This window comes from Symphalangus syndactylus, chromosome 8, assembly GCF_028878055.3.
Source record: "Symphalangus syndactylus isolate Jambi chromosome 8, NHGRI_mSymSyn1-v2.1_pri, whole genome shotgun sequence".
Lineage (NCBI taxonomy): Eukaryota > Metazoa > Chordata > Mammalia > Primates > Hylobatidae > Symphalangus > Symphalangus syndactylus.
In genome coordinates, this window is record NC_072430.2 from 28,250,520 (window position 1) to 28,277,309 (window position 26,790).

Here is a 26,790-nt window from a genome sequence, read left to right on the forward strand (position 1 = left end):
CAAAGTGCTGTTACAGGCATGAGCCACCACGTCTGGCCGAAGGTATATCTTACAAAGTGTTGAAAGTGCCATCTTAGATAGTTCAGGTTTCATTCTAATTCAGTAGGAAGCTATTTGGTTTTTACCGAGGTAAATGATGAGATCAGATTTATGTTATTTTTAAAAGATCACTCTGGCTATGTTGAGAAAGCTCTGAAGGGAAGCAATAGAGGAATAATGGTAGGTAGCCAGAAGGCTACTGAAGTAGTTGTGATGTAAGATGAATGCTGGTTCAGATTAAGATTGTAGCAGAAATGACAGTGATGACAGAGCCAGTAGGACAGGCTAATAGAATGCATGAGATGAGTGAGGAAAAGGTAAGTAGTGAGGATGAAATTTAGCTTCTTGGTCTGAGCAATTGAATGGATGGTGATATCATTTACTAAGCCAAGGAGGAGCAGATTGGAAAGGTAAGGAGGAAATCAGATTCTCTTTAGGTTGTATTAAATTTGAGGAATGTATCCATTGCGCTGACCTAGAAATATAGGGTTGGGAGTTATCACGGTCTATATGCATTTAAAGCTGTGGGATTGGATGAAATCACCTGGGAAAGGAAGGGAAAACAGCCAAGACAAAGCCCTCATAAACTTTAACATTCAGAGGTGGGGTGCAGGAGATAGTGCCTACCAACGGAGATGGAGAAGGAAGGGCTGATAAACTGTGAAGTCCGGGAAGCCTAGAGAGGAAAGTCTTTCAAAAACGTGAGTGGTTATGTCAAATACTACTGAAAAGTGGAGGGGAATGAGGACATACAGTTTATCATTAGGTTTGGCAATGTCATACATGAGCTGGAAAAAACTGTTTCAGTGAAGGAGAAGAGATGAATGCCTACTTGAAGTATGTTGACACAATAAAGGGAGTGAAAAAGATGAGATACCTCTTTTGAGAAGTTTTGCTTTGAATGAGGAGCAGAGAAATGGGATAATGGGTAATTGGTCAAGGGAATTGTTTTTTAATGGGTATATTTGAATGGTAATAGGAATGACTCAGTAGTGAGGAAGCAATAATTCCAGAAAGCATAGTTCTAGGAGTAAAGTCCTTGAAACTAAGGAGAATGGGACCTAGAACCAAGCTGAGAGTTCAAGGAGTATAGATGTAAAGGGAAGTCAGAGTCTGCAAGTACAGTTAGATTAGTGAATTTCATGGGAATGAAGTATCTCCTTTAATTCCAGCTATATTAATCATTAAGTACAAGACAGGCTTATCTGCTGCAAGGCAGAGGTTGATAGTGAGGAACTGTGCTCACGTGGGAGTTTGGAGGTTGAGAGAGGGGTGCACATTTATCAGCTGAGTGTTTAATAGAGTTGTCTACTAGTGTACAGTGCTCATTTGAGATGTGTGAGATAAATGTAAAGGAGCATTGATATATTTGCAGGTAAGAACAGAGAGTTATGAAGAAGATGATATCTCACTTTATATTTGTTTAACGTGTTATTTCCTTATAGTTATGATAAATTTAGAGATTAAATACTTAAAGCAACTTAATATGTAATTGTGGGATTCGGTGACAGTGCTTATATCTAATTAATTTCCATTGCTCAGCAATATTAATAGGAAGAAGAACTTTTAAAAATCTGTTCTTTCCATATATTTCAGATGATAGTGTCACAATATGGATGGGTAATAATCTTGTTAAATGTTTTAGAATGGGAATATACCTTCAGATGATTACATCTGTCATTTGTCTCCCAAATTAATCCATAAATGTTGAGTTTTCACTATATGTTCCGCAATATCCTAGGCATTATGTGGATAAAACTTAACTATAAGATATTAAGTTGACCTGAGGATACCTGAACAACACTCACGCTTTTATTCTCATTAAGAAAATTGGACCAATCGGAAGAGAATCTTCAGATTCCAACTGTCCAAAAGCAATACATTCAGCTCCTATCCAATATTAATCCTGCTGCTTGTATACTAGATCCCACTCTTTTTTCCCTGTTTCAGAAACGTTCTTACCTTAACCTACATCAGCATTTTTTCTCTGTACTGAATGGTCTCTTGTCAAAAAATAATGTGAAAAACAACTGAATATCTATTACGAGGAAAAAATGAACCCCAGCATATACCTCACCATATATAAAATTTAAAAGGTGAGAGGTAAAACTATAAAATTTCTAGAAAAAGCATAGGAAATAGAACACAAAAAGCATGAATTATAAAAAGTAAAATTATAAATTGAACCTCATTAAAATAACTTATCAGACCTCCAGGTAACTGAAGACAATGGCAGGTATGTAGTAAGTAACCTCCCAAAATCTCTTCTCCAGACTTTCTGTGCAAACCATAGCCCCAGCATTACTGAAACAGAGAATACCAAAACTGCAAAATGACTGTAAGTAAAAAGAGAAAAAGAAACAAATTTCAGCTGCCATTTCACAAGCGCTCTTTCCTCTCCTTTGCTGCTGAGCTTTGTTGTGAATGAAGAACCTAAATAACTGAAAAACGGTGTCTTAACAGTATCTTAACTGTAAGGAAAAAGACCAAAAAAAAAAAAAACTGCACATAATGCTATAGTCTAGTTAGTAAAATTGTTCTCCACAGGGCTACCAATTCTGAACTGTCTTTGTGTCTACTAAAGTAAATAGACCATAGATTATGAGAGCCTAGTTTCTCACTCTTGGAGTAAGAAGTTATAAATAAAGGGAGAAGTCTTAAATGAGCCCTGTGGTTTCAGATTAGAATCTGAAGTGTTGATACGAATTCATGATTTTTAAATACTTAGAAACAGAATGTATCTATGTATACAGACTATAGAATGTATGCATGGGTTACTATACATAACTGTATTTCCTAGTTGAGACAGCCCAAAAGCACCAATCTTCCAATAACAATGATCACTTCTAGCACCCAGATTTTGTTCTCTAAACACCGGTGTTCAATAAAAGGAACTAGGGCTTCCTAGAGAAGTAGTTGATTATGGAGCTAGGGCAGGAAAAAATAGTGGAATATTTTGTGGTACAAGAAAGTAAGTGCTCAAAAAGAGATGATGGCTTACTAAAAGAATATGGAAGCTGACCTCAAGATCTTCTGAAGGCCAAAGATGGAACAATTTGAGCTACAAAATAAATAATGATAGTATTGAATTTTAACTCATAGAAAAAAACAGCGGTCATCAAACAACAGACTACAGGCTAATCTGGCCTGCCACCTATTTTTTGTAAATAAGGTTTTATTAGAATCCAGATATGACTATTTGTTACCTCAGTATTTTACAACTGCATTTTTATTACTGCCCCTTAAGGAGCCCTTTTAGATAATTGTCTTTTCTCTAAACACCTGTATTAGTTCATTCTCACACTGCTATAAAAAATACCTGAGACTGGGTAATTTATAAAGAAAAGAGGTTTAGCTGGCTCACAGTTCTGTAGGCCGTATAGGAAGCATAGCAGTTTCTGCTTCTGGGGAGGCCTCAGGAAGCTTCCAGTCACGACAGAAGGCAAAAGGGAAGCAAGGCATTTCACATGGGTAGAGTAGAAGGAAGCAGGGTGGGGAGATCTCGAGAACTCACTGTCATGAGAACAGCACCCAGAGGATGGTATAAACCATTCATGAGAAACTACCCCATGATCCAGTTACCTCCTATCAGGCTCCACCTCCAGCATTGGGGATTACATTTCAACATGAGATTTGGTTGGGGACACAGATCCAACTATATCAACACCCTCACCTATTACAAAATTTTAATAGCACAGATATGCTGTATATCAGTTCCTGTATTGAATGTATTTCTGTGCTTTATGCAATCAGACCTGTATGCATTTAAGAACTAATTTTTGCCCCTTCAGAGATGATGTTGCTCCCAATCAGAATGCATGGTTTACATATTACCTGTGGCTGATTTAGTGTTATAATAGCCCAGTTGAGCAGTTGTGACAGAAACGGTATGGCCCACAGAGCATAAAACATTTACTCTCTAGCCCTTTCCAGAAAAAGTTTGCTAACTTTTGAAATAAAATATTCTTGAGTTCAAGCTGATATAAATAGATGGGTTAAATAAATAGAAAATATAACTTCCTTGTAGTAGAATTCTAATTAATAAATCTTGAAGAAAAGAGGGAAAAAGAATCACATTATAGGCCAGGTGCGATGTCTCATGCGTGTAATCCCAGCACTTTAGGAGGCCCAGGCAGGTGGGTCACCTGAGGTCAGGAGTTCAAGACCAGCCTGACCAACGTGGTGGAACCCCGTCTCTACTAAAAATACAAAAAATTAGCCAGGCGTGGAGGTGGACACCTGTAATTCCAGCTACTCAGGAGGCTGAGGCAGGAGAATCACTTGAACCCTGGAAGCAGAATTTGCAGTGAGCCGAGATTGCGCCATTGCACTCCAGCCTGGGTGACAGAGTGAAACGCTGTCTCAAAAAAAAAAAAAAATCACATTATGGAATATTTTAGTGGTAAATGTTATTGACAGAATCTGCCAATAGATGCTAAAATTAGTGGGTGAAAGTTTGAGGAGAGAAATAGGATTTGCATAGTCTCACAGTATCTCCCCTAGCATACTTAGTGACTACAAAGAAAAGCTTTGTAGTATCTTTACAGTGACATGTACTGTTTAACCAAGGGATCGAGGTAAACATCATCAGTAATAATACATATTGACACCCTAAACCTTCTGATACGATGTGCAAAGAAGGACAGATGTAATTTTTGTGGTATTTTTGCCCAAAATGCATAACCCCACTTTAATCATGAGAAACTATGACAAATCCAAATTTGGAGACATTCTCAAAAATAACTGGTTAATACTCTTCAAAACTTTCCAGGTTATGAAAGGAAAGGAAAGTCTAAGAAAGTTTTATAGAGACTGGAAGTTGCTAAGGAGGAATAACCGTTAAAATGCAGCATGGGATCCTGGATAGGATCTTGGAACAGAAAAGAGACATTAGTGGGAAAAAATGGTGAATTTTGAATAAGGTTTTTAGTTTAGCTAATGATATTGTACTAATGTTAATTTCCTTCTTCTTCTCGATTACTATAATATGGTTATGTAAAATGTTTATATTATAATGAAGTGTGATGAGGGACACAAGAAAACTGTACTATTTTGTAACATTTTTATAAGTCTCAAATTAGTCCAAAATAAAACACTTCTTAAAAAAATTAAAATCTTTTGCTCTTTTAAATATACCATTAAGAAAATTAAAAAGCAGGCCGCAAGCAGACACACATATGCACAAAAATACACTTGAGAAAAGAATTGTGCCAAGAATATATTAAGAACTCTTACAATGTAACAATATTGTGACAAATAACCAATTTAAAAATAGGAAAAATGCTTTTTTTTTTCCAGAGGCAGGCCCAGTTGTGGGAAGTATATGATAGTATGCAGAGGCTAACATCCTAGACTCTTAGCTCCAGTGTAATGAAATGGGACCTCTGGGAGCTGGAAATTATGGGGGAAATTGTAGGGGGCATGGAGCTCAAGAAGGGCATCTTCATAAGGGTATAGTTGACTCACTTCTGTGCTGCATGTGCAGGAACTGCCTGCATATCACACGCTTTGAGAGCTGACCTACAATCATCCAGGTTTCAGATTTTCCCCTTTGGTGTGTGTACATGTGGTAGCATGCAAAGACTTTAAAACTGAAATAATATTGGGACCCCAGAAGGAAGGCTGGGATATGTACCTTGAACCTAATTGGATTGCTTGCCTGCTGAAATAAACAAAAATATCAGCATTCTCTGGAAAATTTTAAGAGGATCCAGAGTTTATAACATAATATTCAAAATGCTCAGGATATAACTCAAAATTAGCGTATAAAAATTACTAAAATCTCAACAATTTATACAAGAAAAGACAATAGTTGTCAGCCCCAGGATGACCTAGGTGTTGAATTTATGAAAGAATGTAAAACATTTGTTATAACTGTATGCTATTGGGGGAAACCAGCCCCCGATATTCAACGTGGGTCCTTTTCTATTTTCCCTAAGTGTTGGCCGGTCTGAGAAATAAAGGGAAAGAGTACAAAAGAAATTTTAAAGCTGGGTGTCTGTGGGAGACATCACATGTTGGCAGGTTCTGTGATGCCCCTCAAGCTGCAAAACCAGCAAGTTTTTATTAGTGATTTTCAAAAGGGGAGAGAGTGTACGAATAGGGTGTGGGTCACAGAGATCACATGCTTCACAAGGTAATAAAATATCACAAGGCAAATGGAGGCAGGGCGAGATCACAGGACTGGGGCGAAATTAAAATTGCAAATGAAGTTTCAGGCACGCATTGTCATTGGTTACTTTTCAGGAGGCAGGTTGAGAGCAGACAACCGGTCTGACCAAAATTTATTAGGCGGGAATTTCCTCGTCCTAATAAGCCTGGCAGCGCTATGGGAGACTGGGGCGTATTTCATCCCTTATCTACAACCATAAAAGACAGACATTCCCAAAGCGGCCATTTTAGAGACCGCCCCTTGGGAATGCATTTTCTTTCTCAGGGATGTTCCTTGCTGAGAAAAAGAATTCAGCGATATTTCTCCTATTTGCTTTTGAAAGAAGAGAAATATGGCTCTGTTCCGCCTGGCTCTCAGGCAGCCAGACCTAATGGTTATCTCCCTTGTTCCCTGAACATCGCTGTTATCCTGTTCTTTTTTCAAGGTGCCCAGATTTCATATTGTTTAAACAATTTGTACAGTTAATGCAATCATCACAGGGTCCTGAGGTGACATACATCCTCAGCTTACGAAGATGATGGGATTAAGAGATTAAAGTAAAGACAGGCATAGGAAATCACAAGAGTATTGATTGGGGAAGTGATAAATGTCCATTAAATCTTCACAATTTATGTTCAGAGATTGCAGTAAAGACAGGCGTAAGAAATTATAAAAGTATTAATTTGGGGAACTAATAAATGTCCATGAAATCTTCACAATTTATGTTCTTCTGCCATGGCTTCAGCGGGTCCCTCTGTTTGGGGTCCCTGACTTCCCATAGCAGTATGCCATGAAGTAACTAGTCTTAAAACAAATAGAATGTTGGAAGTTCTCAGCAAAGAAATAGAAGTTGTAGAAAAATGGAATACTTAGAACTGAAAATATAAAAATATAAGTAATTCTCCAGTGGACTCAATTTCTGAGTCTGCATGGTAGCCAGACTGGCCCCAAAGATATCCATAGTGGAACCTGTGAATTTTTTATGTTAAACATGGCACACAGGACTTTGCAGATATAATTAAGGTAGGGATGGACCTTAAGATATTGAGAGTATCTTGAATTATCTAGATGGACCCAGTCTAATTATGTGAGCCCTTAAAAGCAAATAATTTTCTTTAGCTGGCATGAGGAAACATGCAGCAGAAGTCAGAAAGATTCAAAGCTTGAGAAGAACTCAATGTGCCATTGCTGATTGGAAGATGGAAGTGGTAACACGATGAGGCATGCAGTTGGCCTTGAGGAGGTGAGCAGTTCCTCCTTGACAGCCAGCAGGGGAGTGAAAGCCTCAGTCCCTTTACCACAAGGAATTGAATTCAGCTAATGTTCTGAATGAACTGGAAGCTGACTCATCCCCAGAGACTCTAGAAAGTAATTTAATTGTGTTAACACCTTGACTTTTGGCCTTGTGAGACTGTATGCACAGGACTCAGCTGAGCCACACTGTAACCAGATTTCTGCCCTGCAGAACTGGGAGATAATAAGCTTGTATTGCTTTAAGATGCTAAATTTATGGTAATTTGTCACATCAGCATAGAAAGCTAATATAGTACCCTTGTTACAAACTACTATGTTACTTTTTTTTTGGATGCTGGCAAAGACATGAAATTCCTAGGTTAGAGACAAAGGACTTTATTATTCATGGCATAGAAAGCAGCATGAGCTAGTCATGGCAGAATGCACATCCTTTTCAAGTGCCAAAACGTTTACCAAAATAGGCTATATATTATAAAACCTTAACAAAGTTAAAAGAATTGAAATCATATAGAGTATGTTCTCTGACCATAATGGAATCAAAATAAAAATCAGTAACACAGAACAGAAGAGAAAGTAGAAAATATTATGACACAGAAGAAAATGAAAATACAATGTATCAAAATTTGTGAAATTCAGCCAAAGCAGTGTTTCAAGGGAAATTTGGAGCATTAAATGCATATTTTTGAAAAGAATAATCATCTCAGGTCAGTAATCTAAGAGTCTGACTTAAGAAAATAGAAATGGAAGAGCAAACTCAAAAGCAAAGTAGGAAATAATGAAGACAGTTAGTGCAAACAGTGAAACAATAGAGAAGAACCTAAAGCTGGTTCTTTGAAAAGGATCAGATTGATAAATTTCTAGCTAGGCTGACCAAGAATAAAAAGGAGAAGACAAAAATTACCGGTATTCATCAGGATATCACTACTGACTTAAAGACGTTAAAAGGAGAATAAGGGATTACTATAAACAACTTATACATTTGACAACTGAGATGAAATGAACTATTCCCTTGAAAGATGTAAACTATCAAACTCACAAAAATAAATGATTCCAATTCCACACAATTGCTTATAGAAAATAGAAGAGGAGGGACTACTTCTCAACTGTGTTTATGAGGCTGGCATCGCTCTAATACAAAATCCAGACAAACATTTGAAGAAAAGGAAACTACAGACAACTAACTGTCCCTCATTAATATAGATGTAAAAAATCTCAACAAAATAAGCTAATAAGCAAATAAAATCCATCAGGAGGATAATGTATCATGACCAGGTAGGGTTCATTCCAGGAATACAAGGCTGGTTCAACATTTGAAAATTAATTAGTGTAATTTGCTATATAATCACTAAAGAAGAAAAACCAGGTGGCTATCTCAGTAGATACAGGAAAAGCATTTGACAGAATTTAATATTTATTCATATTTTTAAAATGCTTAGCAGACTAGGACTAGAAGGCCACTTCTTTAACCCGACTATAAAAGCGTCTAAAAAACCTACAGCTAAGTTTATGCCTAATGGTGAGAGACTGAATGTTTTCCTTGTAAAATCAGGAAAAAGACCAGAGTGTCTATTCTTGTCACTTCTAATTAAACATCCTGCTATTTTACTGAGGGTTTTTGCATCGATGTTCATCAGGGATACTGGCCTGAAATTTTCTTTTTTTGTTTTGTCTCTGCCATGTTTTGGTATCAGGATGATGCCAGCCTCATAAAGTGAGTTAGGGAGGATTCCCTCTTTTTCTATTGTTTGGAAGCATTTTAGAAGGAGTGGTACCAGCTCCTCTTTGTACCTTTGATAGAATTCGACTGTGAATCTGTCTGGTCCTGGGCTTTTTTTTGGTTGGTAGGCTTTTAATTACTGCCTCAATTTCAGAACTTGTTATTGGTCTATTCAGGGATTCGACTTCTTGGTTTAGTCTTGGGAGGGTTGTGTGTGTCTAGGAATTTATCCAGTTCTTCTAGATTTTCTAGTTTATTTGCATAGAGTTGTTTATAGTATTCTCTGATGGTAGTTTGTATTTCTGTTGGATCAGTGGTGATATCCTCTTTATCATTTTTTATTGTGTCTATTTGATTCTTCTCTCTCTTCTTATTAGTCTGGCTAACGGTCTATTTTGTTATCTTTTCAGAAAAACAGGTCCTGATTAATTGATTTTTTGAAAGGGTTTTCTCTCTCTCTCTCCTTCAGTTCTGCTCTGATGTTAGTTATTTGTTGTCTTCTGCTAGCTTTTGAATTTGTTTGCCCGTGTCTTTAGGTCTTTTAATTGTGATGTTAGGGTGTCAATTTTAGATCTTTCCCACTTTCACCTGTGGGCATTTAGTGCTATAAATTTCTCTCTGAACACTGCTTTAGCTGTGTCCCAGAGAGTCTGGTATGTTGTGTCTTTGTTCTCATTGGTTTCAAAGAACTTATTTCTGCCTTAATTTCATTATTTACCCAGTAGTCACTCAGGAGCAGGTTGTTCAGTTTCCATGTAGTTGTGTGGTTTTGAGTGAATTTCTTAATCCTGAGTTCTAATTGATTGCACTGTGGTCTGAAAGACTGTTCGTTATGATTTCCATTATTTTACATTTGCTGAGGAGTGTTTTACTTCCAATTATGTGGTGCTAAGAAGAATGTATATTCTGTTGATTTGGGGTGGAGAGTTCTGTCGATGTCTGTTAGGTCTGCTTGGTCCAGAGCTGAGTTCAAGTCCTGAATATCCTTGTTAATTTTCTGTCTCATTGATCTAATATTGACAGTGGGGTATTAAAGTCTCCCACTATTACTGTATGGGAGTCTAAATCTCTTTGTAAGTTTCTTTTTTTTGTTTTTTTTCCAAGATGGAGTTTCAGTCTTGTTGCCTAGGCTGGAGTGCAATGGCATGATCTCGGCTCACTGCAACCTCTGCCTCCCGGGTTCAAGCTATTCTCCTGCCTCAGCCTCCCGAGTAGCTGGGATTATAGGCGTGTGCCACCATGACTGGCTAATTTTTTATTTTTAGTAGAGATGAGGTTTCTCCATGTTGGTCAGGCTGGTCTCGAACTCCTGACCTCAGGTGATCCACCCACCTCGGCCTCCCAAAGTGCTGGGATTACAGGTGTGAGCCACTACGTACGGCCCGTCTCTTTGTAAGTTTCTTAGAACTTGCTTTATGAATCTGAGGTCAGGAGTTCAAGACTAGCCTGGCCAATGTGGCGAAACCCCATCTCTACTAAAAATACAAAAATTAGCCGGGCATGGTGGCGGGTGCCTGTAATCCCAGCTACTCAGGAGTCTGAGACACGAGAATCACTTGAACTTGGCGGGATGGAGGTTGCAGTGAGCTGAGATCACACCACTGCACTCCAGCCTAGCTGACAGAACGAGACTGTCTCAACAAAAATAATTTTTAAAAAATCCAAATTGTCTAAAGTGGATAAAGTCTAATGTTCACACTGGTATATGTGTTTTACATCTACCAAATACTATAAAATCTGTATAAGCAATTTTTAATAATACTACTTATTTATTTCCTTATTTTACAGCCTTGCATTGCACCCTGAACGAGTGTTGGTAGCAACAGGACAAGTTGGGAAAGAGCCTTATATTTGTATTTGGGATTCATACACTGTGCAGACCATATCAGTTTTAAAGGATGTTCATACACATGGTATAGCTTGCTTGGCGTTTGACTTAGATGGACAGGTATGTGACAGTTTTTCATTTTTTTCTAAATTGTATGTTAAGGTATATTATAGAAAATGATTATAAATCTATAAATATGAAATTGGACACTTGATGAAAAGTATTTGTCCAAAGGTGGAGGTGGGTAGGTGGGGTGGGTGGTTGATATATAACAATGGGGTTTTTATTTCATCATGTCAAGAATTTTCTCAATTGAATTAATTACTACCTTGAAAGCCAAAGTGATTTTGATTCAGTGGAATGTTACCTGGTTATTATAGAGATTTTTCTATATAACTCTTTTCCAGATAGGATATTTTGATAGGACAGATGGATGATATCTTAGGAAAATTTTCTCAGCTGTATATATTTTATTTTAATTTTTTTTTATTTTTAGAGACAGGATCACACTCTGCTGCCCAGGCTGGAGTGCAGTGACATGATCATAGCTCACTGCAGCCTCATACTCTTGGTTTCAAGCAATCCTCTTGCCTCACCCTCCTGAGCAGCTAGGACTATGGGCACATACCATCATGCCTGGCTAATTTTTTTTTTTTGTAGAGATGGGATCTCATTGTGGTGCCCAGGCTGGTCTCAAACTTCTGGCCTTAAGCTATCCTCCGGTGTTGTTGACCTCCCAACGTGCTGGAATTACAGGCTTGAGCCACTGCACCCAGCCTGTATTTCAATTTTCAGTTACCTTAAAGATTGTCTATTAAAATTATATTTTTATTGAATATAATGGAACAATTCCTATGAGTTATTTTTTGTACAAAATCAAAGTTCACAACAAAGGATATAATTATCACTCAACTGACTAATCAGTTTCTAAATTATCATCTACTTCTAGTCAATGATTTTAAAAAGTTAAACAAGTCAAGGGCTTTTTTTGTGGTGCTTTTATGGAAATTGTTATACTTAAAAATACTTTTAAAGTTACCAGTAAAAAGTTGGATCTTGCAGGTTGTTCATTTATAATCTTTAAAAGTTTTATGTTATAATTAGACTTTAAAATCATTTTAAATTTTAGAACAATTTTAGTTATCTGCTTTTTAATTCATAAAATTAGTTTTATAGATCTCAATTTTACAGAAACAAATTGCAGTGTGTTCTATCCCCTTGAACATGATAGCCAGTAGATGTTTTTATATATTACTCTGAGGAATAGCTTCTTTGAGTAGCATAGGTTAATATGATTTTCTGGTAATGAGATGAGAGAGTTCCCTTGTCCCCTTTGCAGGACTTGTAACAGGGGTGTGGCTCGTTTACTTGGCTGCCTAGCTCAAACCCCTTGCGGGAGTGGGGCACGCAGGTGAGAGGTTGCAGGAGGGCTAGGGTGAGTGCCTTTGGGTGCTGGCTTGCCTGTGGCAGCATCTAGGGGTTACCCACAACCTCTGGAGCCCCAGAGGGTGTGTGTTACAAACAGTACTCTTTAACACCGGCAGCTTAAGTGTTAAACAACTCAGTGAAGAGTCAGTGTGACAGCCTTTTTGGGTTCCTGCACCCAGTGCATCCTGGATTGTCCAGCATCCAGGAAGAACCAGGTTACACGAACAGATTGAAGGGTGGTGTATATGGAGGATTTTATTGAGCAATGGAAGTGGCTCTCAGTGGGGTGGGGAACTGGAAAGGAGATGGAGTGGGAAGATAATCTTCTCATGACCATCCCTGGCCAAACTCCTCTTGATGTGCAGACACTTCTCTCCTTCTCTGCAGTGCTGTTTTGCTCCTCTGCCAGTGGAGTTTGGGGTTTTTATGGGTACAGGGTTGGGGTTGTGGTGGGTCAGAGTGATTTTGGCAAAGGCAACATTCGGGCAGGAAAACAGGAATGCATGTTTTCATTTAGGGCCAGGGGTCCAGGCTTGAGGGTAGAACCCTTGCCAGGGACCCCACCCTCTTCCACCCAGTATTTCCCTGCCTCCTGTTCATATTAGTAAGAGATGACTTTCTGGTAATGGATCTATAAAGACTTAATTGGAATCTCTTATTTGGAAAAAAAATGTGCTTCTAGGTTTATATCACCACATAGCAGTGTTTGGCAATTGCATAAACTTAATTCATGTCCCATTTTTGCCATTATTTTTCAAGTCTTAATGTTCTGTCAGAATTTCATTTTATTTTTTAAAGGAAATAATAATACCTATTTCATAGGAGCATAAAATGTTATAAAACAAACCTACAAAGTTATTTTAAAAAATCACTTATTTAAGGTGTTATGAAATTCAAGCCATTTTAATTATAAGCATCTATAACATTAAATATAGATGTTTTCTTCATAGCTTTAAATTTGCCCTTTCTAAATGTAGTGTATTGCATTGCTGAGGAATTTCTTTTATATATCCAAGGAGAAATCATGCCCATAGCTTTTACTAGTTGAAAGTGTTCGATTTCACTTATTTTGAGCAACTTACAAGAAAAGTCTTGGGTACATGTATTTCATTATCACAGATCTTCATGAAAACATATTACTTAAAATTTTAAGTTCATAAAAACATAATAGCTAAAGGTGTTGAGCACATATACCAAGTGCCAGGCATTATGCTAAGCCTGCATTATCTCATTTAATCCTCCCAACAACCCTTTGGAATAGATGCTATTATTATCTCTTTCTTATTTAAATATTTGGTGTGCTAAAATTTTTTGTAGATACTTCCAATTCAGTTAATGGACACAAATAAGATTTTGTCTGGGAATAGGATCAGGGAGGAATTTGGGAAGATGGATAGAGGCTTCTTTATCTGGTTTTCTTTCTCCCTTTCTGATTATTACTTCTTATCTTTAAAGGAGTCTTTTCCTTGTCTGCTTCTTAAATATCAGTGTTCTTCAGGAGTCTGTAGCCTTTTCTTTTCACTTTACTTATGTTCTCTGGGTGAGTATATAGGCCCATGACTTAACTTCCACATCAGCTAACAGTGGCTCTGGCTTCTCAACTCTAAATATCTCACTTGAATGTTCTGTAGATATTCCATTTTCTACATTTAAAACTGAATTCTCTCTTTATTCAAACTCTATCAAAAAACAAAACAAAACAAAACTCTTCCTCTTGGCTTGTGCCCTACCTCTCCAGCCTTGTCTCTTGCCGCTTTCCAGTTAGCACTCCTTCCCTCCCCTGGATTGAATTACTGGCACTCTCTTGAAAGCACCATGATCTCTCTAATCTTGAGGTCCTTTGTTCTGAAATGTACTTTCTATTACTTTTCTACAGACTGTCTCTGACTCTCTCTTCCAGGATATGGATTAAGCATTACTTTTGCTTGAAAACTTTCTTTATTCTCTTTCTCACCTACCAAGTCTGGGTTAAAAGAAATGATAAAGTAAAAAATGATAAAAAGCTAGAAGAGGAGGTAGTATTTGCTGTGTCATTTCTACCTCGTCCTGTCTGTTGTTGCGTAACCTATGCATAGGGATGTTGGTTTGGGCCATGATATGTTTATCAAGCCTACAGAGAAAGTGCTCTCAAGTCTAGTTTGTTATTGCCCGTACAGAACTAGATGTATTGAGGCTCTATTTGGATACATGGAATTTTAAAGTTTTTGGTCAATTGTGTTTTGCTGTGTGTATTTGATGAGCTATGCCAGACAGAGGAGACATCAGTAGAAAGAACAGAAGTGCCCCTCTGGCTATTCCTCACTTAATATACTTGTCTTGTGAAATTTTAACCTCTACATAGTATTCTGATAGCAAGAGGTAGATATCTTTGTTCTAGCTAGATTTTTGCTGATGCCCTTTGGTTCCCAAATAGTAAATACTCTCAGGAGGTACAAATCATCTCCTCTTGTTCTCTGGGCTTTCTGCTAGCTTGATTTGATGGAGAGTCATAACAAACTGTATTCTGTATCTTTTTATATAAATTATTCATTCCACCAATTTTGGAGTTTAAATAGTAAAACCTTCTTTTCAGAAACTAATTGGGTACTAGATGGCATTTCTCATTTGGACAGTTAGAGGGCGTAGGTTCTTAAAGCTAATTAAGGTTATGGTAAACTAATATAATAATAATATGATGCAAACATTTATGTAACATCAGTCATATACCAGGCACTCTAACTCCTTTAAGTAGTATATATGTCAATTTTCATAGTAACCCCTGTGAGGTATTTTTATTTGTCCCCATTTAACTATGGTTATAGTAAACTAATAGCAGTAATAATAATGATATGAAGCAAACATTAAATAACATTAACCATATATCAGGCACTCTAACTCCTTTAAATAGTATATATGTTGATTCTCATAGTGACCCCTGTGAAGTACTTTTATATCCCCATTTAATAGGTGAAGAAAGTAAGGTACAGGGAGGCTAAATAATTGTCCAAAGTCACCCTGCTAGTAAGAGATGATGTTCAAACCTCAGCAATCTGCTACCAGAATCTATGCTCCATACCACTGTTGGATAAGCTGTCTATAATAAGTGAAATAGTAAATATTTTAAGCTTTGTGGGCCATTTGGTCTTTGCTGTAACTACTCAGCTCTGCATTGCAGTGCAGTGTGAAAGCAGTCAGACAATGCATGAAAGAATGAGTGAGTGTGGCTATAGTCCAGTAAAATTTTATGTGCAAAAACATAGGTACAGACAGGATTTGGCTTGAGAGTTGTACTTTGCTGACCCCTGCTCTAAACCAGTACTTTTCACAGTATGTGTTGTGGGTTTTTCCTCACATTTTTCTTGTTATTTCTTCTTTGACCTTTTGGTTCCTTAGAAGTATGTTGTTAATTTCCAAATATTTGGGAGATTTTCTGGATAACATTCTGTTACTCTGTTTTTGTCAGAGAACATACTCTGTATTTTAATTTTTAAAAATTTATTGACACTTTGTAATCCAGATTTTTGTGATCTTCATGATATTTCATGTATATTTGGAAAGAATATGAAAAAGTATATTCTGCTGTTTCTTCTGTTTATGGTGCTATTGTCATTTATTTTATTAATACTTCTACATATTTTGAAAACCCCGTAATAACTGTTATTTTGCCTTAAATAGTTGTTAAAATTTTTTTAATGAGAAAAATCTTATGTATTTACCACTTGGACACTCTCGTGTAAATCGTTTCTATTTGATATCATTTTACTTCTGCGTGAGAAAACTTTCATGATCATATCTTGTGCAGGTTTACTGATGATTCATTTTCTCAGCTTTGGTTATCTTGAAAAAGACTTTGTTTTGACTCAATTTTCAAAGGATATTTTTGCTTAGTATACAATTCTGTGTGGACTTTTTTCTGCCTCAGCACTTTAAACTGTCCATTGTCTTCTAACTTGCATCACTTTGGATGAGCAGTCTAGGATAATTTTTAAATCTTTGTTCCTCCATACAGCAGTTGTCCTTTTTTGTCTGGCTGCTGTTTAGAATTTGCCCTTTAGTGATGGCTTCAGCAATTTGTTTGCCATATGTCTTGTGTGTTTTTTCTGTGTGAATGATTATCCTGCTTGGGATTTGTTGAACGTCTTATATTTGTGGATTTATGGTTTCATCAATTTAGGAAACTTTTTACTATTATTTCTTCAGTTTTTTTTTCTTTTCCTCTGTCTTTTCTCTCCTTCTGGAGCCATAATTACCTATATATTAGACCACTCGATATTTTCCTACAGGTCATTGAAGCTCTGTCCGTTCTTCTTTTCTTTTTCTTTCTGTACTTTATTTTGGATGGATTCTATTGCTATGTCTTCAAGTTTATTTATCTTTTCATCATTGTCTGAGCTGCTATTAATCCTCTGGAGTAAATTTTCATTTTAGATAATGTAACAGTTTTCTATGTTGTTCTTTTATATCTTTTATTTTTTTATTCTTGGTATGTTTAAGATAATTCTTGAGTGTCTTGAAAATGTTAATTTTAACAGCAAATGTCTCCTAATTTTAATTATCTCTGGGTTTCCTGAGTCTATTTCTATTAAGTGATTTTCCCCCAGGTTATTAGTCACAGTTTCCTGTTTCTTCACTTATCAGTAATTTTATTATATCCTTTTAAAGTATATGGACACTGTTCTGGCAAACAGTCAAGTTCCTCATGAATCAGTTTCATCTTTGTGAAAAGCTTGCTTTCCAACTTTTATGAGGCAGCACTAGAGTAGCTTTTGCTCTAGAATTACTGGTATAATTTCACTATTAAGGTATGACACTCGCCTCCTGACCTCAGGATTCCTAATGACTGCCCAGCGAGTTCAAAGAGATATCTTCATTCTGGTTATTGAGAATTTGAGTGATTCTGGGCCCTTTGTGATCACTGAGAATTTTTTTGCTTTTAGCTCTCTAGTAATTGTTCTTTTCGTAGAATTTCTTCTTTGCATGACCTCATAGAGTTCATCCTATGCGTGCAGAGATTAATATTCTCAAATCTTACTATAGATAGTTTTACTGGAGCTCTTTTCCTGCTCTGCAAATTCTAGCCATCTTGTCCTCTCTGAACTCCAGGCTCTGTTTGTCCAAATTAGTAAGTCTACTGGGCTCTCTTTGGATTCCAACTTTCTGTGCCATAGTCTGGAAATTGCCTCCTAGTTGGAAGCTGGGGTGATTATAGGACTTAATTTGTTTTCTCCTCTTTCAGGGTTCACAGTGCTTTACTTCCTGTTGCAAATGTCTCAAAACATTTGTTTCATGTATTCTGTACAGTTTCTAGCTGTTTATGGCGGGGCGGGTAGGGGAGGGTAAATTCAGACCTTGATACTCCTTCATGGCTAGAAGTCCATCTTTTATGTTTTTAAACCTCTCTCATACTTTCGATCTCACTATCCACTTCTGTTTTCAACTTTGTCTTTTTATCTTCTGCTGATCTTGTATTTAACTCTTTCACTGAATTTTTAACTTATTTTATTTTTTGTTTCCGGAAGTTCCGTTTGCTTCTTCAAGTTTCCTTGGATACTTTTTATAGTTTCATATTCTTTGCTCATATACAGATATTTTGAATCCTTAATTTTATTTCTCACATTAAGCTTATTTCTCACATTAAGCTTATTTTATGTTAACTAATAATTCCATGTCTGATGTTTTTTGCCAGGCCAACTTTGCTGTTTGTTGTGACTTGCCCATTCTCACTCATGGTTTCTTATTTTGTTGTGTTTGTGTGTGTGTGGGTGGGGTGGTTTGTTTATTTTTTTAGCTTATTATCATTATTATTATTTTTTGAGACAGAGTGTTGCTGTGTCTCCCAGGCTAGAGTGCAGTCGAGCGACCTCAGCTCTCTGCAACCTCCACCTCCTGGGTTCGAGTGATTCCCCTGCCTCAGCCTCCCGAATAGATGGAATTACAGGCATGCGTCACCATGCCTGGCTAATTTTTGTAATTTTAGTCGAGATGGGGTTTCAACTTGTTGCCTAGGCTGGTCTCAATCTCCTGGCCTCAAGCAATCTGCCTGCCTTGGCTTTCCAAAGTGCTGGGATTACAGTGTGAGCCACCGCACCGGGCCTTTTTTTTTTTTTTTTTTTAGCTTATTTTTATTGAATTGCTACATGTAGGAATTCTTTGAGGGATGGATCGAAGTTGCGGTACTTCATTTAGGATTTATATTTGCTTGGGCCACATTGCTGAAGTTGCTTGAAGACACAACCAACCCTGAAGACTACTTTGAATTAAATTTCCTAGTTGAAGGATTCATGTTTAATGTGAATTTAGGCCAGCAACCATGTGAAGTATGCTTGTGGTTACAAATGTTCAGGGAGGTGTTTCTCCCTCTTCATGAGTTGCCTCCGCTTCTTTAGGAAGGGGTTATTTGTTGTTTCTGAGAAGTTTGCTGCTTTAATCAGAGGCGGTCTGCAATTCAAATCCCCACCTTAGGTAGGCCCTAGACTTTGTCTCCTATTCTTCCTCAGCCCACAGCACAGAAATCAGGGGTACAAGTATTCACCCGATGCCTTTAGAGTCCAGTAGGTGTAGGTGTTTTCTCACCCTCCAGGTTTCCCACTGGAAATCACTTTGGTTTTGTTCTTGGATTTCTTAATTTTTTGACAGCTCAGCAGTCCATTTAAAAAGATGATTTTACATTTTATCTAGTATTTTTAGTTTTTGGTAGGAGGTATATTTAGGATATTTTGTCAATCCTACTGTTAGAAATGGAAGTCTCTCTTCTGTTTCATAATGTGAAGATCTATACATATGTGGAAATACTAACAAGGTGAAATACATTCAGCCTTTATGAGGTCTATAAAATATAGGTGTGTATGTTTTATGTTTATAAAAACCCATGAGTATAATTTACTTGCTATTTATAATTTAGTTTCTCTTTGATTTGTTTACATTTTTATTCCTTCCTGGACTTGGACATAATTCAGCGCCTGGTTTCAGTTGGACTTGATTCAAAGAATGCAGTTTGTGTTTGGGACTGGAAAAGGGGAAAAATGTTGTCTATGGCTCCTGGTCATACAGATAGAGTAAGTATTCTCTTTTGAGATTTCTAATGAGTACTGGAAGGGAAAGACCAGAAGAGAGTTCAGGGGATTTTATTCTTCTGTATTTTGTTATTGCCAGATAGGTTGTGTGTAATTAAAATTTTACAATTGGTAAATAATTGTACAGATGTAAAAACTCTTAAAGTCTTAGAGTACATATGTTTTGTAGGACTTGGAAACATGATTCGATATGTATGGCATTGGCATAAGACTTTTTTTCTTTTTTTGTATTATACTTTAAGTTCTGGGGTACATGTGCAGAACGTGCAGGTTTGTTACATAGGTATACACGTGCCATGGAGGTTTGCTGCACCCATCAACCCATCATCTACATTAGGTATAAGACTTTTAACCCGGTGTTTGCTTCAGTAAAAACAAGATATTTCCATTTTTTAAAACAGTGTTATTGAAATAGATATACATAGGGATGCACATATTTAAGGTGTGAAGTTTGATGGGTTTGACATATGCAGACACCCATTATTCAAATCTCAATTTAAAAATTGAATGGTTTGAGCCTAGGATCTGTTTAGTTTGGTTTACCACTAATTTGTTACATATATATTATGGTTAAGGTGAAAAATGATGTTGCTTGTGTGGATTTAAAATTACGTATTACTATTACATTTTTTAGAGACCTAACATTTTTAGCTGACAACTTGTTAGCATATATATTCCTCATTCCAAGTTGTATATAAACAATACATCATAGCCAGCTTTTAATTAAATATTATACTATTTTTATGGATGTAGATCAAAAAAGTTATAAACTCCTAAAAGTGTCTAATTTGTGTGTATGTATGTGTAGTAAAATCCTAACCTGAACCAGCACAGAGGCATGGCCAATGATTCTATTTGGTGGGAATTTATGACTAAAAGTTGGGTAGAAAATTTTGTGTATATTCGCATTTTGGAGAATACATTTGGTTTTTAGTAGCTGCACAGAGAGGCCTATTACACACACACACACACACACACACACAAACACACAATTTAGACCATTATTAAAATGTTGGATATATTTTATTAGACAGCTGGCATGTTCTTACCTGCTTTGATCAAAGCATTTTGCACATGACTATTTGGAATTTAATAAATAGACCCATTATTATAAAATATGACACTGTCAATGGAGTTTTTGAAAGTATTATTGTGGTTGAATATTTCAAAGTTGCATTGATATGTTTTTCATATAATCTGTATTATGGTGAGTTGTTAAATATTAACTGTAATATATATTCTTTCTTCATTATCACTAAAGAGCATCACTTTGTAAATTTTTAGAGTATACCAAAATGTAAAGTGTACATTTTAGTATACCAAAAATGTAAACCTTTTAGAGGTAGGTTGATAAGGTGTCAAAGAAACATGAAGACTACCAGAAAGCGGAATAAATAAATTATTTTTTAAATGTTAGTTTTTCTTTCATCATTTGTTTAATTACGTTTCTCGTTCGTATTTTATTTCATCTGGGTTTTTGCTTGTTTGCTTTTGTAACAAAATGTTTTGCATGTGTTTAGAATTTATGGAATTTTAGAAAATAATGAAGCCTGGAGACTCCCAAAATTTAAGTATAAGTTAACTTTGACCTTTAAACAGTGAAAAAAATTACTGTAAAATCAGTGTTTGGATTCTTTACATAAATAGTTCTGAGTGATAGAAAGCTATAAAGGTGTTTCTTATTTCTTCTAATTTCTAGGCTGTATAAGTGTCATGTTCCATTCTGAATCTCTTTTCTGTAGAAATTATGCAAGCACCTCCCTTTGTGCCCTAATTCTGTTCAACCATTCTTGTTATTTATGGACCAAATTGTTTTAAAAACTAAAAATAAACAGACATGTCAAATTTTACTCCAGTAGTGTTTGAAGTTCATAGAAACTAAGAAATGCTTTTTATTTCTTATCATTTTCAAATTTACTTTATTTCTCATAAGATTTTGAAGTGTGGGATTCTGATTATTATTTATTGACGAATATTTTATGATTAGGAGTTTGGGCCATTTGGTCTTTTGGACAGGATTTTTAAATGATTCTGGAAATAAGTATTTTAATCATGAATCTGATTTGTTTACAGATATTTGATATTTCTTGGGATTTGTACCAGCCAAATAAACTTGTCAGCTGTGGTGTAAAACATATCAAGGTACTAGAAGGGTCTTGTTTTATAATAGTCACGTTTAGTTCTCTGCTGCTAAGTATATATCGCACTGTTAACAATTTAGCCTGCTTTCAGAATTTTGATAGTACTTATTTTTAAAATGGCAATGTTTTTATTGTTCTTACGTTCAATCAAACAAATATATGTATTATTTGATTTGAACTATTGTAAGGGATATAGGTATGAATAGGAAATTAATAAGCCACATTCCACAAAGAAATTTGTAGTCTAGTGAGGTAGGATTCACTGTGTCCATCCTGTTTCTTCATGTTTTGCTTACAAAGTAAAATGTTGAGAATAGGAAACAAGAGTTTTTCATTTACATAGATAGAATGGTGTGGGAGAAGCAACATGAGGTAGACCTGGCTTTGCCATTTATTAGCTGTTTAACCTAGTATGAGTTATTTAACCTCTTTGAGCTTTTTTTTTTCACATTTTAAAACTGTGACTGCTGTTACCATCCTCAAAGAATTGATGATTAAATAAGGTGGCAGTATATATTCAAGTGCTTGTCAGTGCCTAACACATGGTCTGCTTTCTGAAAGTGTTGCTTTTCCTTTTTCTGTGTTTGCTCCCTGATTTGACCTCAGCCTTTAAAAATTCTTTTATTTGACAAATAATAATAGTACATATTCATGGGTACATAGTGATGTTTTGATACATAAAAATGTATAGTGATCAGATTAGGGTAATTAGCTATCATCCCAAACATTTGCTATTTATTTGTTTTAGGACCATTCAGTATCCTCCTTCTAGCTATTTGAAACTGTATATTCAAATTACCTATACTCATTCTACAGTGGTATAGAGTAGTAGAACTTATTCCTCCCATCTAGTTATAATTTTGTATCCTTTAACAAATCTCTCCTTGTCCTTCTCTCAGCCTTGAGAGCCACTATTTACTTTGTTTATGAAAGCTCTGGGTTTTGTTTTATAATTACAGCTCAGATTTTGAAGCCTGTAAAGTCAGTGGTGATATTCATTATTATGTTTATAGTTACTTTTAAATCATTGGAACAAATTGGAATTAACTTGCTTTACTTCCACTGTCTGATATAACAGTTCCTGGTAACAGTTAATTCCTAGTGAATTAAGGTTCTGTGTTCACATTCTTTATTTCAATATGCCTAACTCCATCTACGTTTTCTCCAGTGCATCTTTCACTGCTGCTGCAATTCTGGGTTTGTTATTCTGGTATTGATTTGATTGATGGATAGTAGTAAATATTTATTTTTTGACAAATATTTAATACCAAAAAGGCTGTATGCTGGGCTTTACGGCACATGATATAAGCACTATGAAGGTAGAGATTTTTGTCTTGTTCATCTTTGATGGACAGTATGTTTGATATGGTACTTGATATATATTAAGTGCTTAATAAGTGATTGGCAAATTAATTATGAATAAAGAGATCTTACTATTTTATATTATAGTAAAGCTAAACGCTCCATTTTCAGGTTTTTATAAAAAGCTCATCTTCTCAAACTAAATAAACTATATTTTTATAATGAGTTACATTTCTTTCCCTTTGCTAGAAGAAATGAATAGTAACATAGTTCTCTTTGCAGGCAATACGTGTGAGGAAATTAATTCCCAGAGATGATCTAGAACTGCACTGTCCAACCATACGTAGCTATTTAAACATAAATTAGTTAAATGAAATTTAAAATTCATTTCCTCAGTCATACGAGCAGTACATTTCATATGCTTATGTGTCTGGTAGTGGTTATTGTATTGGAAAGCGTGTGTGTGTGTGTGTGTAATATTTTCATCATCATTGAAATTTCTGTTGGTCAATATTGATTTGGATTCTAGAACAATAGTTCTTAACTCTTGCTGAGCATCAAAATAACTTGGATACCTGGTCTTCATGCTTCAGAGATTGTGTCTCAGTTCATCTCAGCTGGGAGTCCAGGCATCCTATTTTATAATTTCCCTAGGTGATTCTAATGTGAAGCTAACGGGGAATCACTGATCTAGAAGAAAATAATGGATTCAAATTAGGACATTCTGAAAGAGAACAAGCCACTTATATACCCAGAAATTATGGAGATTTTAAGTTTAAAAATTATAAAGTTTAAAGTACTCATTAGATCTTTGAATAGATAATGATCATAATTTTTAGTTCTTTGAGGCTTCAAATTTTAAAATAATAATATTTGATAATAAATTATGTTATTTTAAATGTTAATTACTTATTACAAAGTTGAATTTATTCTTTGGGCCTAATTTCTTTATGCAGAACTATTTAATGTATATATCTCTGCCTGTCCCGTTTTTTTGGTTTATTTTTTAGAGATGGGATCCTACCATGTGGCCCATGCTGGAGTGCAGTAGCTATTCACAGGTGTGATTTATAGCTCACTGTAGCCTCAAACTCCTGGCCTCAAACCATCCTCCCACCTCAGCCTCCCAAGTTGCTGAGACTATAGGCATTTGCCACTGTGCCCACTTCCCCCCAACTCCTTTTTCTTTAAATTTCTCTCCATGAACTATAAAAATTTACCTAATTCCACCTAATAGAACAAAAACCCTGGTAATGAAGATTCATGTTTAACTTCTTATTTTCTCCCAAGAATGAACAAATCATTCCACATGGACATCTATCTTTTTTTTTAAGCTTTACAAGCAAAGCAATTGCTCAGCTTTGAAAATATCAAATATTATAGTTACAGTGAGCTGTAGTTACTGTGAGCTGTAGCATACTCCTTTTTTCCTATCTTTAATGTTTCTGTCAGAGAGAGTACATTAGATTTGGTCCTTTTTCTTCTTAGTCTGTGATGACTTATCTTCATTTTCATTGCTAACCCATTCCCAACTTTTTAACCGATTTTTTTTTTTTCTTGAGACAGAGTCTCACTCTGTGCCCAGGCTGGAGTGCAGTGGTGCACTCTTGGCTCACTGCAACCTCTGCCTCCTGAGTTCAAGCGATTCTCGTGCCTCAGCCTCCCGAGTAGCTGGGATTACAGGCATGCACCACCATACTCGCCTAATTTTTGTATTTTTTAGTAGAGATGGGACTTCGTCATATTGGCCAGGCTGGTCTTAAACTTCTGACCTCAGTTGATCTGCCTACCTTGGCCTCCCAAAGTGCTGGGATTACAGGCATGAGCCACTGTGCCTGGCTTAATCTAAGTTTTAGGTAGATTTCTTTTCAGAAACCTAAGGAAAGCATAGCATATTTTAAAAATAATCTGATTCAAACCCCTTATTCTTACAGATAAGAATTGAAACCAGTGACTATATAGCTGTGCTATAATGTAGCTTTGGACAACACTAGGATGAGAATCTGAACGTTGAATGCTATTTTATCATAAGGCAATTTCTTAGTTAATTTTTAGCTCACTGCTCTAATATAGCATCAAAATATTGGGAATGTTTTACTTTATTTTCTAAGAATTCTTTGGTAATTTGATTATACTATATACCTTTTAGTTCTGGAGTTTATGTGGAAATGCTCTGACCCCAAAACGAGGTGTCTTTGGTAAGACGGGTGACCTTCAGACAATACTGTGCCTAGCCTGTGCAAGGGATGAATTAACATATTCTGGTGCACTCAATGGGGATATATATGTTTGGAAAGGAATCAATCTTATACGAACAATACAAGGAGCCCATGCTGTAAGTATATTTAAGTATTTTAAACACTTTAATGTGTGTTACTTAACCTTGTCTTAGAATGACAGACTGCATAACGTAGTATATTGTTTCTAGTCAGTTTGGTTGCTTGAAAATGCTTTTCTAACTGAATTATCTATTTGTTTTCAAGATTTCAATGAAGAAATCAATTAGACTCATTGATATTTATTACATGAGTATAATTAGTATCTTGTTAAAGCTATTGCTTTAGTATGGTGTCTTTCTGAAGAGTAGTGTTGAAAAAAAGCTTGTTGACTTCAATCTAAAAGTATTCTAGATTAACGACACCAGAATAAAGCTAGTGCTCTTGAGGCTAATTTACCAGAGGCAATTAAATTTTTGTGTAAATAACTTACTAAACTAAAAAAGAAATCTGTTTAAATTTTTAGTGTTTTTTGGTTTGAGCTTTTTAGCAGTTGGGTCCCCCTTACAAAGTAAAGGGAGCTAGATAGCACAAAGCCACCATGTTGTTAACAGCAAGATCTTCATGTAGAAAAGTCCTCAGTGCATTAAATTTCTATTAATTGGGTTTTCCTACCCTTTGCTTTTTTATTTTTTATTTTTTTTGTGGTTGTTGAATTGTTTTTCTTTCCTTTATTCATTTGAGTGTTAGGGTTATTAATCTTTTGACAGTCATACATGTTGCAAATATTTCTCCAATCTGTTTGTCTTTGCTTATTACATCTTTTCTCATATGAACAAATTTAAAACTTGTGGGTGATCTGCCATGCATAGAAAAGTCTCTCACAGCCCAAAGTTATCTAAATGTTATTCTGAATTTTTCTAGTATTTCTGTTTTATTTTTTATATTTAGTTATAAATAGTTATAAGTTCATCTGTAATTCATTTTTACATGTGGTATAGGGCTTAAATCTATTTTCTTTTATGTTATATCCATATAATTAAATACCACCTTGGTTATATATAATCATGCCTTGATATTTTGGGGGGATTGGCTCCAGGACCACAGATACCAAAATCTGCACATACTCAAGTCTTGCCCTGGGAAACCTGCATATGTAAAGCCCTCCCTATCTGTGGGTTTTGCATCCCACAAAGATTGTATTTTGTTCTGGGTTTCATTGTTGATATGGAACTGTGGATGCAGAGCTGACTGTATTTATTGAAAAAAATCCATATAAGTGAGCCAGTGAAGTTCAAATCCACAAGGGGCAACTGTATTAAGTTCCTATGGACTTACTTCTAGATTTTCTTTTGTGTTTTCGGATGTATTTGTTTATTCTTATATCCTACCAAAATATTGTTAAATTGGTTTAAAAGGGCTTCTACCTTCATATAGTAGATGTTCTAAAAAACATTTGTTGTTAAATTATTTTATTTCCTCTTCTAGGCAGGAATTTTTAGCATGAATGCTTGTGAAGAAGGCTTTGCTACTGGTGGCAGAGATGGTTGTATTCGTCTTTGGGATTTAACTTTTAAACCAATTACTGTGATTGATCTCAGGGAAACAGACCAGGGATACAAAGGTAATAACAAAACAAATGTCTTAGAACTAGACAAACTC

General features: G+C 35.8%; 1 protein-coding gene across 5 annotated transcripts in view; it reads left to right on the forward strand.

The window, feature by feature from the left end:
- The window catches only part of EML5 (EMAP like 5), a 185,202-nt gene that overhangs the window by 11,409 nt on the left and 147,003 nt on the right, over positions 1–26,790 (forward strand). For all 5 annotated transcript variants that reach the window (XM_055288479.2, XM_055288480.2, XM_055288481.2 and 2 more), the window contains exons 2-6: positions 10,950–11,109; positions 19,353–19,451; positions 21,543–21,611; positions 25,062–25,247; positions 26,617–26,752. In XM_055288479.2, coding sequence (XP_055144454.1) covers positions 10,950–11,109; positions 19,353–19,451; positions 21,543–21,611; positions 25,062–25,247; positions 26,617–26,752 — 650 coding nt within the window. The remainder of the gene's footprint in view (positions 1–10,949; positions 11,110–19,352; positions 19,452–21,542; positions 21,612–25,061; positions 25,248–26,616; positions 26,753–26,790) is intronic.